This window comes from Pleurodeles waltl, chromosome 3_1 (genome assembly GCF_031143425.1).
Source record: "Pleurodeles waltl isolate 20211129_DDA chromosome 3_1, aPleWal1.hap1.20221129, whole genome shotgun sequence".
NCBI lineage: Eukaryota > Metazoa > Chordata > Amphibia > Caudata > Salamandridae > Pleurodeles > Pleurodeles waltl.
In genome coordinates this window covers 573,030,960-573,043,825 of record NC_090440.1, presented here as the reverse complement: position 1 = coordinate 573,043,825, position 12,866 = coordinate 573,030,960, and the positions used below count along the sequence as shown (strand labels likewise).

At 34.2% G+C, this 12,866-nt stretch overlaps 1 protein-coding gene across 1 annotated transcript in view; it reads right to left on the bottom strand.

The window, feature by feature from the left end:
- The window catches only part of LOC138283517 (uncharacterized), a 471,678-nt gene that overhangs the window by 440,380 nt on the left and 18,432 nt on the right, over positions 1-12,866 (bottom strand). The window contains exons 10-13 of the mRNA XM_069221456.1: positions 11,451-11,714; positions 7,899-8,162; positions 4,347-4,610; positions 794-1,057 (exon numbers count right to left, since the gene is read on the bottom strand). Of these exons, the coding sequence (XP_069077557.1) occupies positions 794-1,057; positions 4,347-4,610; positions 7,899-8,162; positions 11,451-11,714 (1,056 nt within the window). The remainder of the gene's footprint in view (positions 1-793; positions 1,058-4,346; positions 4,611-7,898; positions 8,163-11,450; positions 11,715-12,866) is intronic.

Sequence of the window (12,866 nt, the reverse complement as noted above, 5' to 3'; positions counted from 1 at the left end):
TTTAAATGAAAGCAGGTGTAGTACTTATATTGAAATTCCTGAGTATTTTCTCATCATAATTGTTAAATAATTGTAATTATGCTAAATTTAGAAAATCATATATATTACTTAAAGACACCCAGACTGTTTTATTGTTGACAATATCACATCTCGAATAAATTTAATATATCAAAAGTGCTAATTGCATAAAACACCTTCTTATTGCTTGTAGTGGATCTTATCTCAGCAGAATGCCTAAACAGAAAAGGTAAGTATTATCTACAGAACTATATGTTATAAAGCACACCTATAGCAATTGGATGCTTTCAAACATGTTTGTAGAGTTGTCCGAAGTATGCTCTTCTCTACCCTAATTATAAATTACACATTTACTCATGATTTTGAAAGCTCCACTCCTCACTTTCAGCGTGGCTATTTGGCCACGTGTAGTAAAGATAAATATACCCTGGTAGTTAAGAAGGACCTAAACTGCATTTTCTATAGGGCAGCTCCAAAACTGACATCACAATAAGAGCATATTTTGATTAAAACTACACAACTTAGACAATGATATTTTTTCAGGAAGTATAATTAAACATTGCATTAATATACACGAATTTGTTCAAGACTTGAGTTTGCAATGTCAAAGACGTACTTTTTTTTAGCCAAAAACCTTATTATACGTGTAGTTATTATTTTAACAATGTACTAAAGGATCAAGCCCATACTCATTCTCAGGTTTTGCAGCTTCAGCTTGTTAATGAGACTAAGTGCTATACACAAAAAAACCAACAGCAGTATCTGCTTAACTTACATGTTGCCTCAGTCACTACTGCTGATGTTTCATTGAAAGGTCCACTTATTGTTGTAATTGTGATACTATATTCTCTGCCGGGAAGTAAGTCTGTAAAATTAACAGGCTTTATCGATGAGGTTGTTTTGTTCTGGGAGACAGCTCCTTGGAGGTACACATTATACCACTCCACAAGACCAGGTGGAGCACTCCAATTGACTTCAATGTTATTTGGTGATTTCCTGTTGTTAAGAGTGATATCCTGCGAAGATACTTGAGAAGGCCCTATCAATGCACAAAACAACAGTAATTGGATCTTTAAGCTCTTCAAGCATCTTAAAGTAGATCATTACAGATTTCTTTTTTGAAATGTTTCTTTATTTTATTATCAACAACATAAACGGAGACACGTTATGTTTAGTCTCCTCAATACAGCTGATAACAACATTGTATCAGGCATACATATCTCTGTTGTTCATATTTTTACCCACTGTTCTAGCTGGGAGTTGACATGCGAAACAGAACAGTTGCAATTAGTAATAACAGCTGCAACAACTATTTCATATTCTCAGCAGCCACTGATCTTTTACATCACCACCTCCCTCTAGAGAGCACATAATAATATGTTGTACATGATATAGATATGATACGCTCATTCTGTTTAATCAATTTGGTGCAGTTAACTCTTCACCAAACCTGTCCCGCTAACTGAGAATCCATCAATAGCATTCTATTTTGTCTATTACCCCATTTATCTTTGTACATATCTGATCCATTAGCCAAGTTTGGAATAGGATGTACCTAACCATCAAAGCACATATATGGAATATTCTGTATGCCCCTCCCCCCAACTAGCATACCTGCAATCATGGAGGATTTTCATCTGATTTGACTTCAATTACAAGTAATAATACTTCTCGTATACCAGTAACAATAGTTTTACCACATCATTTTCGTTTCTTAAAATACTGAACACTTCAACCTCAGCAGTAACCCAATTTTGTGTGACCTTTGAACATTTTGTAACTTCCCCCTTGTTATCCTGCCTTCTTTACAACCTACAGCTATATTATCTTTGTCTGAAAGAAAGGCAAAGTCAATATAGCAGTAACTGTATGTTGTCTTGCTTTGTATCATATGCCCCAGCAAACAAGCACTTGGTTCCCATTATACCCTCCTACCAGTGAGAGCAATGTGTACCTCAACAACCTCAAACCAAAACTGTGTAATATGACCACATCTCCAGACCATAAGGAAAATCCATCCCTAAAAGGGTTCTCTGAAAGTGATCAAAGATATGTTAAGCTGCACCAGCACACAGTTACTGAGTGTAAATGTGAATTGCACTATTTTGGAAAACAAATGTAGTTCACTGTATTTCCGAAATTTCTGAGAATTTATGCAGGATATTTTCAATTTTTGTCAGATACTGGATTGTAAATAGGAACTGTGCATCGGAGATCTTATAATGCAAAATAGAGTAATGATTTTAACTCTACTGCTAGATTGTCATTTTCATCCAGTAGGCCGAGGGAAGTGACACAAAATGAGTAAGAAATACTTGCATCATGGTTGTTGTTTTATAATATTGTGATATGCCTTGAAATGAATAAATCTGAGATACAGACCTCTCAATTGACACATACTCTACATGCTAATTAAAGAGAAGCTGTAGTCACAAGCAACTTTCATTTTGTAGCTACATTCTTAGTCACAAAAGTGGTTTAAGGTCATGAATTGAAAAAAACAATGGAGGCTAGTAATGATTCACATAATATTTCTGGGTTCGTATTTTAGATTACAAGAAAGTGTTATGGAGATGACCAGTGTTATTTCAATAATGAAATATTCACAATAAAGGAATACGCCACTTACTTGTATATGAAGAGATGAGCAGAGGTGGACTTGAATAATTATAAACACCAACGGTTACTACACTTATTGTGTAGTTTGTTCCTGAAACCAGGTTCTCAATATTGGCATAGGTACTGGTGTTTGTGATACTTCTGTTTCCTTGTGAACTGCTGTACGTGATATTGTAAGTCAATTGTATACCACTCATATTTAAAGGCTGATTCCATGAAAACTTGATGCTGTTTCTTTCTGCATTCAAAGATGTCACCGAACCAGGCCGTTCAGGATCTGTTGACCATGAAATTATTTGGCAATTTTAATAGTACACTTCATCAAAAATAATTTATCTTCTCAATGGCACATTGAAAACATTCACAAAAAATTATTTTGTCAATAAATATTTATAAACATCAATCTATACATCTACTTTTTGACGTTCCATTTTATTGTCTATTTATCCATACAATAATCATATACAAATAATCTTGGTGAATAACCATGAACATTTCATTATTATTGAGAACTTCATGTTTTATAATCATCTTAGGTTCACAAATATATGTTATAAAAAATTCAACTTTCAGTTACCGATATTTCTTTTTCATAGTAGTATGCTATATGTGTCATTTGAAATCGTACATAAGGCTAACTTAGTGGTTTAAAACACATGTAAAGGTAGCAGACTTTAGACTCTTCTCCTTTGCAGTATTTGCACATTTTAAAGGGCTGTCTTATAATCCAATATACATAAAAGAACGAAGGCCACAGTAGTGTTTTAATTTTCAGTAGGTGTTGATGAAATTGTCCTGTTATAGTCTAAATGATGTTTTTTTTTACACTTTGACATCATGCCTTCTCTTTAGTGACTTGAAGAGGATACATTTTAGTGACGTTATTATAATATTTGGCACTGGAGATACCATGCTTCTTTAAATGAAAGCAGGTGTAGTACATATATTGAAATTCCTGAGTATTTTCTCATCATAATTGTTAAAAAATTGTAATTATGCTAAATTTAGAAAATCATATATATTACTTAAAGACACCCAGACTGTTTTATTGTTGACAATATCACATCTCGAATAAATTTAATATATCAAAAGTGCTAATTGCATAAAACACCTTATTATTGCTTGTAGTGGATCTTATCTCAGCAGAATGCCTAAACAGAAAAGGTAAGTATTATCTACAGAACTATATGTTATAAAGCACACCTATAGCAATTGGATGCTTTCAAACATGTTTGTAGAGTTGTCCGAAGTATGCTCTTCTCTACCCTAATTATAAATTACACATTTACTCATGATTTTGAAAGCTCCACTCCTCACTTTCAGCGTGGCTATTTGGCCACGTGTAGTAAAGATAAATATACCCTGGTAGTTAAGAAGGACCTAAACAGCATTTTCTATAGGGCAGCTCCAAAACTGACATCACAATAAGAGCATATTTTGATTAAAACTACACAACTTAGACAATGATATTTTTTCAGGAAGTATAATTAAACATTGCATTAATATACACGCATTTGTTCAAGACTTGAGTTTGCAATGTCAAAGACGTACTTTTTTTTAGCCAAAAACTGTATTATACGTGTAGTTATTATTTTAACAATGTACTAAAGGATCAAGCCCATACTCATTCTCAGGTTTTGCAGCTTCAGCTTGTTAATGAGACTAAGTGCTATACACAAAAAAACAACAGCAGTATCTGCTTAACTTACATGTTGCCTCAGTCACTACTGCTGATATTTCATTGAAAGGTCCACTTATTGTTGTAATTGTGATACTATATTCTCTGCCGGGAAGTAAGTCTGTAAAATTAACAGGCTTTATCGATGAGGTTGTTTTGTTCTGGGAGACAGCTCCTTGGAGGTACACATTATACCACTCCACAAGACCAGGTGGAGCACTCCAATTGACTTCAATGTTATTTGGTGATTTCCTGTTGTTAAGAGTGATATCCTGCGAAGATACTTGAGAAGGCCCTATCAATGCACAAAACAACAGTAATTGGATCTTTAAGCTCTTCAAGCATCTCAAAGTAGATCATTACAGATTTATTTTTTGAAAATGTTTCTTTATTTTACTATCAACAACATAAACGGAGACATGTTATGTTTAGTCTCCTCAATACAGCTGACAACAACATTGTATCAGGCATACATATCTCTGTTGTTCATATTTTTACCCACTGTTCTAGCTGGGAGTTGGCATGCGAAACATTACAGTTGCAATTAGTAATAACAGCTGCAACAACTATTTCATATTCTCAGCAGCCACTGATCTTTTACATCACCACCTCCCTCTAGAGAGCATATAATAATATGTTGTACATGATATAGATATGATACGCTCATTCTGTTTAATCAATTTGGTGCAGTTAACTCTTCACCAAACCTGTCCGCTAACTGAGAATCCATCAATAGCATTCTATTTTGTCTATTACCCCATTTATCTTTGTACATATCTGATCCATTAGCCAAGTTTGGAATAGGATGTACCTAACCATCAAAGCACATATATGGAATATTCTGTATGCCCCTCCCCCCAACTAGCATACCTGCAATCATGGAGGATTTTCATCTGATTTGACTTCAATTACAAGTAATAATACTTCTCGTATACCAGTAACAATAGTTTTACCACATCATTTTAGTTTCTTAAAATACTGAACACTTCAACCTCAGCAGTAACCCAATGTTGTGTGACCTTTGAACATTTTGTAACTTCCCCCTTGTTATCCTGCCTTCTTTACAACCTACAGCTATATTATCTTTGTCTGAAAGAAAGGCAAAGTCACTATACCAGTAACTGTATGTTGTCTTGCTTTGTATCATATGCCCCAGCAAACAAGCACTTGGTTCCCATTATACCCTCCTGCCAGTGAGAGCAATGTGTACCTCAACAACCTCAAACCAAAACTGTGTAATATGACCACATCTCCAGACCATAAGGAAAATCCATCCCTAAAAGGGTTCTCTGAAAGTGATCAAAGATATGTTAAGCTGCACCAGCACACAGTTACTGAGCGTAAATGAGAATTGCACTATTTTGGAAAAAAAATGTAGTTCACTGTATTTCCGAAATTTCTGAGAATTTATGCAGGATATTTTCAATTTTTGTCAGATACTGGATTGTAAATAGGAACTGTGCATCGGAGATCTTATAATGCAAAATAGAGTAATGATTTTAACTCTACTGCTAGATTGTCATTTTCACCCAGTAGGCCGAGGGAAGTGACACAAAATGAGTAAGAAATACTTGCATCATGGTTGTTGTTTTATAATATTGTGATATGCCTTGAAATTAATAAATCTGAGATACAGACCTCTCAATTGACACATAATCTACATGCTAATTAAAGAGAAGCTGTAGTCTCAAGCAACTTTCATTTTGTAGCTACATTCTTAGTCACAAAAGTGGTTTAAGGTCATGAATTGAAAAAAACAATTGAGGCTAGTAATGATTCACAGAATATTTCTGGATTCGTATTTAGATTACAAGAAAGTGTTATGGAGATGACCAGTGGTATTTCAATAATGAAATATTCACAATAAAGGAATACGCCACTTACTTGTATATGAAGAGATGAGCAGAGGTGGACTTGAATAATTATAAACACCAACGGTTACTACACTTATTGTGTAGTTTGTTCCTGAAACCAGGTTCTCAATATTGGCATAGGTACTGGTGTTTGTGATACTTCTGTTTCCTTGTGAACTGTTGTACGTGATATTGTAAGTCAATTGTATACCACTCATATTTAAAGGCTGATTCCATGAAAACTTGATGCTGTTTCTTTCTGCATCCAAAAATGTCACCGAACCAGGCCGTTCAGGATCTGTTGACCATGAAATTATTTGGCAATTTTAATAGTACACTTCATCAAAAATAATTTATCTTCTCAATGGCACATTGAAAACATTCACAAAAAATTATTTTGTCAATAAATATTTATAAACATCAATCTATACATCTACTTTTTGACGTTCCATTTTATTGTCTATTTATCCATACAATAATCATATACAAATAATGTTGGTGAATAACCATCAACATTTCATTATTATTGAGAACTTCATGTTTTATAATCATCTTAGGTTCACAAATATATGTTATAAAAAATTCTACTTTCAGTTACCAATATTTCTTTTTCATAGTAGTATGCTAAATGTGTCATTTGAAATCGTACATAAGGCTAACTTAGTAGTTTAAAACACATGTAAAGGTAGCAGACTTTAGACTCTTCTCCTTTGCAGTATTTGCACATTTTAAAGGGCTGTCTTATAAAGCAATATACATAAAAGAACGAAGGCCACAGTAGTGTTTTAATTTTCAGTAGGTGTTGATGAAATTGTCCTGTTATAGACTAAATGATGGGTTTTTTACACTTTGACATCATGCCTTCTCTTTAGTGACTTGAAGAGGATACATTTTAGTGACGTTCTTATAATATTTGGCACTGGAGATACCAGGCTTCTTTAAATGAAAGCAGGTGTAGTACTTATATTGAAATTCCTGAGTATTTTCTCATCATAATTGTTAAATAATTGTAATTATGCTAAATTTTCAAAATCATATATATTACTTAAAGCCACCCAGACTATTTTATTGTTGACAATATCACATCTCGAATAAATTTAATATATCAAAAGTGCTAATTGCATAAAACACCTTATTATTGCTTGTAGTGGATCTTATCTCAGCAGAATGCCTAAACAGAAAAGGTAAGTATTATCTACAGAACTATATGTTATAAAGCACACCTATAGCAATAGGATGCTTTCAAACATGTTTGTAGAGTTGTCCGAAGTATGCTCTTCTCTACCCTAATTATAAATTACACATTTACTCATGAGTTTGAAAGCTCCACTTCTCACTTTCAGCGTGGCTATTTGGCCATGTGTAGTAAAGATAAATATACCCTGGTAGTTAAGAAGGACCTAAACAGCATTTTCTATAGGGCAGCTCCAAAACTGACATCACAATAAGAGCATTTTTTGTTTAAAACTACACAACTTAGACAATGATATTTTTTCAGGAAGTATAATTAAACATTGCATTAATATACACGCATTTGTTCAAGACTTGAGTTTGCAATGTCAAAGACGTACTTTTATTTAGCCAAAAACTGTATTATTCGTGTAGTTATTATTTTAACAATGTACTAAAGGATCAAGCCCATACTCATTCTCAGGTTTTGCAGCTTCAGCTTGTTAATGAGACTAAGTGCTATACACAAAAAAAACAACAGCAGTATCTGCTTAACTTACATGTTGCCTCAGTCACTACTGCTGATGTTTCATTGAAAGGTCCACTTATTGTTGTAATTGTGATACTATATTCTCTGCCGGGAAGTAAGTCTGTAAAATTAACAGGCTTTATCGATGAGGTTTTTTTGTTCTGGGAGACAGCTCCTTGGAGGTACACATTATACCACTCCACAAGACCAGGTGGAGCACTCCAATTGACTTCAATGTTATTTGGTGATTTCCTGTTGTTAAGAGTGATATCCTGCGAAGATACTTGAGAAGGCCCTATCAATGCACAAAACAATAGTAATTGGATCTTTAAGCTCTTCAAGCATCTCAAAGTAGATCATTACAGATTTATTTTTTGAAAATGTTTCTTTATTGTATTATCAACAACATAAAGGGAGACATGTTATGTTTAGTCTCCTCAATACAGCTGACAACAACATTGTATCAGGCATACATATCTCTGTTGTTCATATTTTTACCCACTGTTCTAGCTGGGAGTTGGCATGCGAAACATAACAGTTGCAATTAGTAATAACAGCTGCAACAACTATTTCATATTCTCAGCAGCCACTGATCTTTTACATCACCACCTCCCTCTAGAGAGCACATAATAATATGTTGTACATGATATAGATATGATACGCTCATTCTGTTTAATCAATTTGGTGCAGTTAACTCTTCACCAAACCTGTCCGCTAACTGAGAATCCATCAATAGCATTCTATTTTGTCTATTACCCCATTTATCTTTGTACATATCTGATCCATTAGCCAAGTTTGGAATAGGATGTACCTAACCATCAAAGCACATATATGGAATATTCTGTATGCCCCTCCCCCCAACTAGCATACCTGCAATCATGGAGGATTTTCATCTGATTTGACTTCAATTACAAGTAATAATACTTCTCGTATACCAGTAACAATAGTTTTACCACATCATTTTAGTTTCTAAAAATACTGAACACTTCAACCTCAGCAGTAACCCAATGTTGTGTGACCTCTGAAAATTTTGAAACTTCCCCCTTGTTATCCTGCCTTCTTTACAACCTACAGCTATATTATCTTTGTCTGAAAGAAAGGCAAAGTCAATATACCAGTAACTGTATGTTGTCTTGCTTTGTATCATACGCCCCAGCAAACAAGCACTTGGTTCCCATTATACCCTCCTGCCAGTGAGAGCAATGTCTACCTCAACAACCTCAAACCAAAACTGTGTAATATGACCACATCTCCAGACCATAAGGAAAATCCATCCCTAAAAGGGTTCTCTGAAAGTGATCAAAGATATGTTAAGCTGCACCAGCACACAGTTACTGAGTGTAAATGTGAATTGCACTATTTTGGAAAACAAATGTAGTTCACTGTATTTCCGAAATTTCTTAGAATTTATGCAGGATATTTTCAATTTTTGTCAGATACTGGATTGTAAATAGGAACTGTGCATCGGAGATCTTATAATGCAAAATAGAGTAATGATTTTAACTCTACTGCTAGATTGTCATTTTCATCCAGTAGGCCGAGGGAAGTGACACAAAATGAGTAAGAAATACTTGCATCATGGTTGTTGTTTTATAATATTGTGATATGCCTTGAAATTAATAAATCTGAGATACAGACCTCTCAATTGACACATACTCTACATGCTAATTAAAGAGAAGCTGTAGTCTCAAGCAACTTTCATTTTGTAGCTACATTCTTAGTCACAAAAGTGGTTTAAGGTCATGAATTGAAAAAAATAATGGAGGCTAGTAATGATCCACAGAATATTTCTGGGTTCGTATTTTAGATTACAAGAAAGTGTTATGGAGATGACCAGTGGTATTTCAATAATGAAATATTCACAACAAAGGAATACGCCACTTACTTGTATATGAAGAGATGAGCAGAGGTGGACTTGAATAATTATAAACACCAACGGTTACTACACTTATTGTGTAGTTTGTTCCTGAAACCAGGTTCTCAATATTGGCATAGGTACTGGTGTTTGTGATACTTCTGTTTCCTTGTGAACTGCTGTACGTGATATTGTAAGTCAATTGTATACCACTCATATTTAAAGGCTGATTCCATGAAAACTTGATGCTGTTTCTTTCTGCATCCAAAGATGTCACCGAACCAGGCCGTTCAGGATCTGTTGACCATGAAATTATTTGGCAATTTTAATAGTACACTTCATCAAAAATAATTTATCTTCTCAATGGCACATTGAAAACATTCACAAAAAATTATTTTGTCAATAAATATTTATAAACATCAATCTATACATCTACGTTTTGACGTTCCATTTTATTGTCTAATTATCCATACAATAATCATATACAAATAATCTTGGTGAATAACCATGAACATTTCATTATTATTGAGAACTTCATGTTTTATAATCATCTTAGGTTCACAAATATATGTTATAAAAAATTCAACTTTCAGTTAACAATATTTCTTTTTCATAGTAGTATGCTATATGTGTCATTTGAAATCGTACAGAAGGCTAACTTAGTGGTTTAAAACACATGTAAAGGTAGCAGACTTTAGACTCTTCTCCTTTGCAGTATTTGCACATTTTAAAGAGCTGTCTTATAAACCAATATACATAAGAGAACGAAGGCCACAGTAGTGTTTTAATTTTCAGTAGGTGTTGATGAAATTGTCCTGTTATAGACTAAATGATGGGTTTTTTACCCTTTGACATCATGCCTTCTCTTTAGTGACTTGAAGAGGATGCATTTTAGTGACGTTCTTATAATATTTGGCACTGGAGATACCATGCTTCTTTAAATGAAAGCAGGTGTAGTACTTATATTGAAATTCCTCAGTATTTTCTCATCATAATTGTTAAATAATTGTAATTATGCTAAATTTTGAAAATCATATATATTACTTAAAGCCACCCAGACTATTTTATTGTTGACAATACAACATCTCGAATAAATTTAATATATCAAAAGTGCCAATTGCATAAAACACCTTATTATTGCTTGTAGTGGATCTTATCTCAGCAGAATGCCTAAACAGAAAAGGTAAGTATTATCTACAGAACTATATGTTATAAAGCACACCTATAGCAATAGGATGCTTTCAAACATGTTTGTAGAGTTGTCCAAAGTATTCTCTTCTCTACCCTAATTATAAATTACACATTTACTCATGATTTTGAAAGCTCCACTCCTCACTTTCAGCGTGGCTATTTGGCCATGTGTAGTAAAGATAAATATACCCTGGTAGTTAAGAAGGACCTAAACAGCATTTTCTATAGGGCAGCTCCAAAACTGACATCACAATAAGAGCATATTTTGATTAAAACTACACAACTTAGACAATGATATTTTTTCAGGAAGTATATTTAAACATTTATTAATATACACCCATTTGTTCAAGACTTGAGTTTGCAATGTCAAAGACGTACTTTTTTTTAGCCAAAAACTGTATTATACGTGTAGTTATTATTTTAACAATGTACTAAAGGATCAAGCCCATACTCATTCTCAGGTTTTGCAGCTTCAGCTTGTTAATGAGACTAAGTGCTATACACAAAAAAAACAACAGCAGTATCTGCTTAACTTACATGTTGCCTCAGTCACTACTGCTGATGTTTCATTGAAAGGTCCACTTATTGTTGTAATTGTGATACTATATTCTCTGCCGGGAAGTAAGTCTGTAAAATTAACAGGCTTTATCGATGAGGTTGTTTTGTTCTGGGAGACAGCTCCTTGGAGGTACACATTATACCACTCCACAAGACCAGGTGGAGCACTCCAATTGACTTCAATGTTATTTGGTGATTTCCTGTTGTTAAGAGTGATATCCTGCGAAGATACTTGAGAAGGCCCTATCAATGCACAGAACAACAGTAATTGGATCTTTAAGCTCTTCAAGCATCTCAAAGTAGATCATTACAGATTTCTTTTTTTTAAATGTTTCTTTATTGTATTATCAACAACATAAACGGAGACATGTTATGTTTAGTCTCCTCAATACAGCTGACAACAACATTGTATCAGGCATACATATCTCTGTTGTTCATATTTTTAGCCACTATTCTAGCTGGGAGTTGGCATGCGAAACATAACAGTGCAATTAGTAATAACAGCTGCAACAACTATTTCATATTCTCAGCAGCCACTGATCTTTTACATCACCACCTCCCTCTAGAGAGCACATAATAATATGTTGTACATGATATAGATATGATACGCTCATTCTGTTTAATCAATTTGGTGCAGTTAACTCTTCACCAAAACTGTCCGCTAACTGGGAATCCATCAATAGCAATCTATTTTGTCTATTACCCCAGTTATCTTTGTACATATCTGATCCATTAGCCAAGTTTGGAATAGGATGTACCCAATCATCAAAGCACATATATGGAATATTCTGTATGCCCCTCCCCCCAACTAGCATACCTGCGATCATGGAGGATTTTCATCTGATTTTACTTCAATTACAAGTAATAATACCTCTCGTATACCAGTAACAATAGTTTTACCACATCATTTTCGTTTCTTAAAATACTGAACACTTCAACCTCAGCAGTAACCCAATTTTGTGTGACCTTTGAACATTTTGTAACTTCCCCCTTGTTATCCTGCCTTCTTTACAACCTACGGCTATATTATCTTTGTCTGAAAGAAAGGCAAAGTCAATATACCAGTAACTGTATGTTGTCTTGCTTTGTATCATATGCCCCAGCAAACAAGCACTTGCTTCCCATTATACCCTCCTGCCAGTGAGAGCAATGTGTACCTCAACAACCTCAAACCAAAACTGTGTAATATGACCACATCTCCAGACCATGAGGAAAATCCATCCCTAAAAGGGTTCTCTGAAAGTGATCAAAGATATGTTAAGCTGCACCAGCACACAGTTACTGAGTGTAAATGAGAATTGCACTATTTTGGAAAAAAAATGTAGTTCACTGTATTTCCGAAATTTCTGAGAATTTATGCAGGATATTTTCAATTTTTGTCAGATACTGGATTGT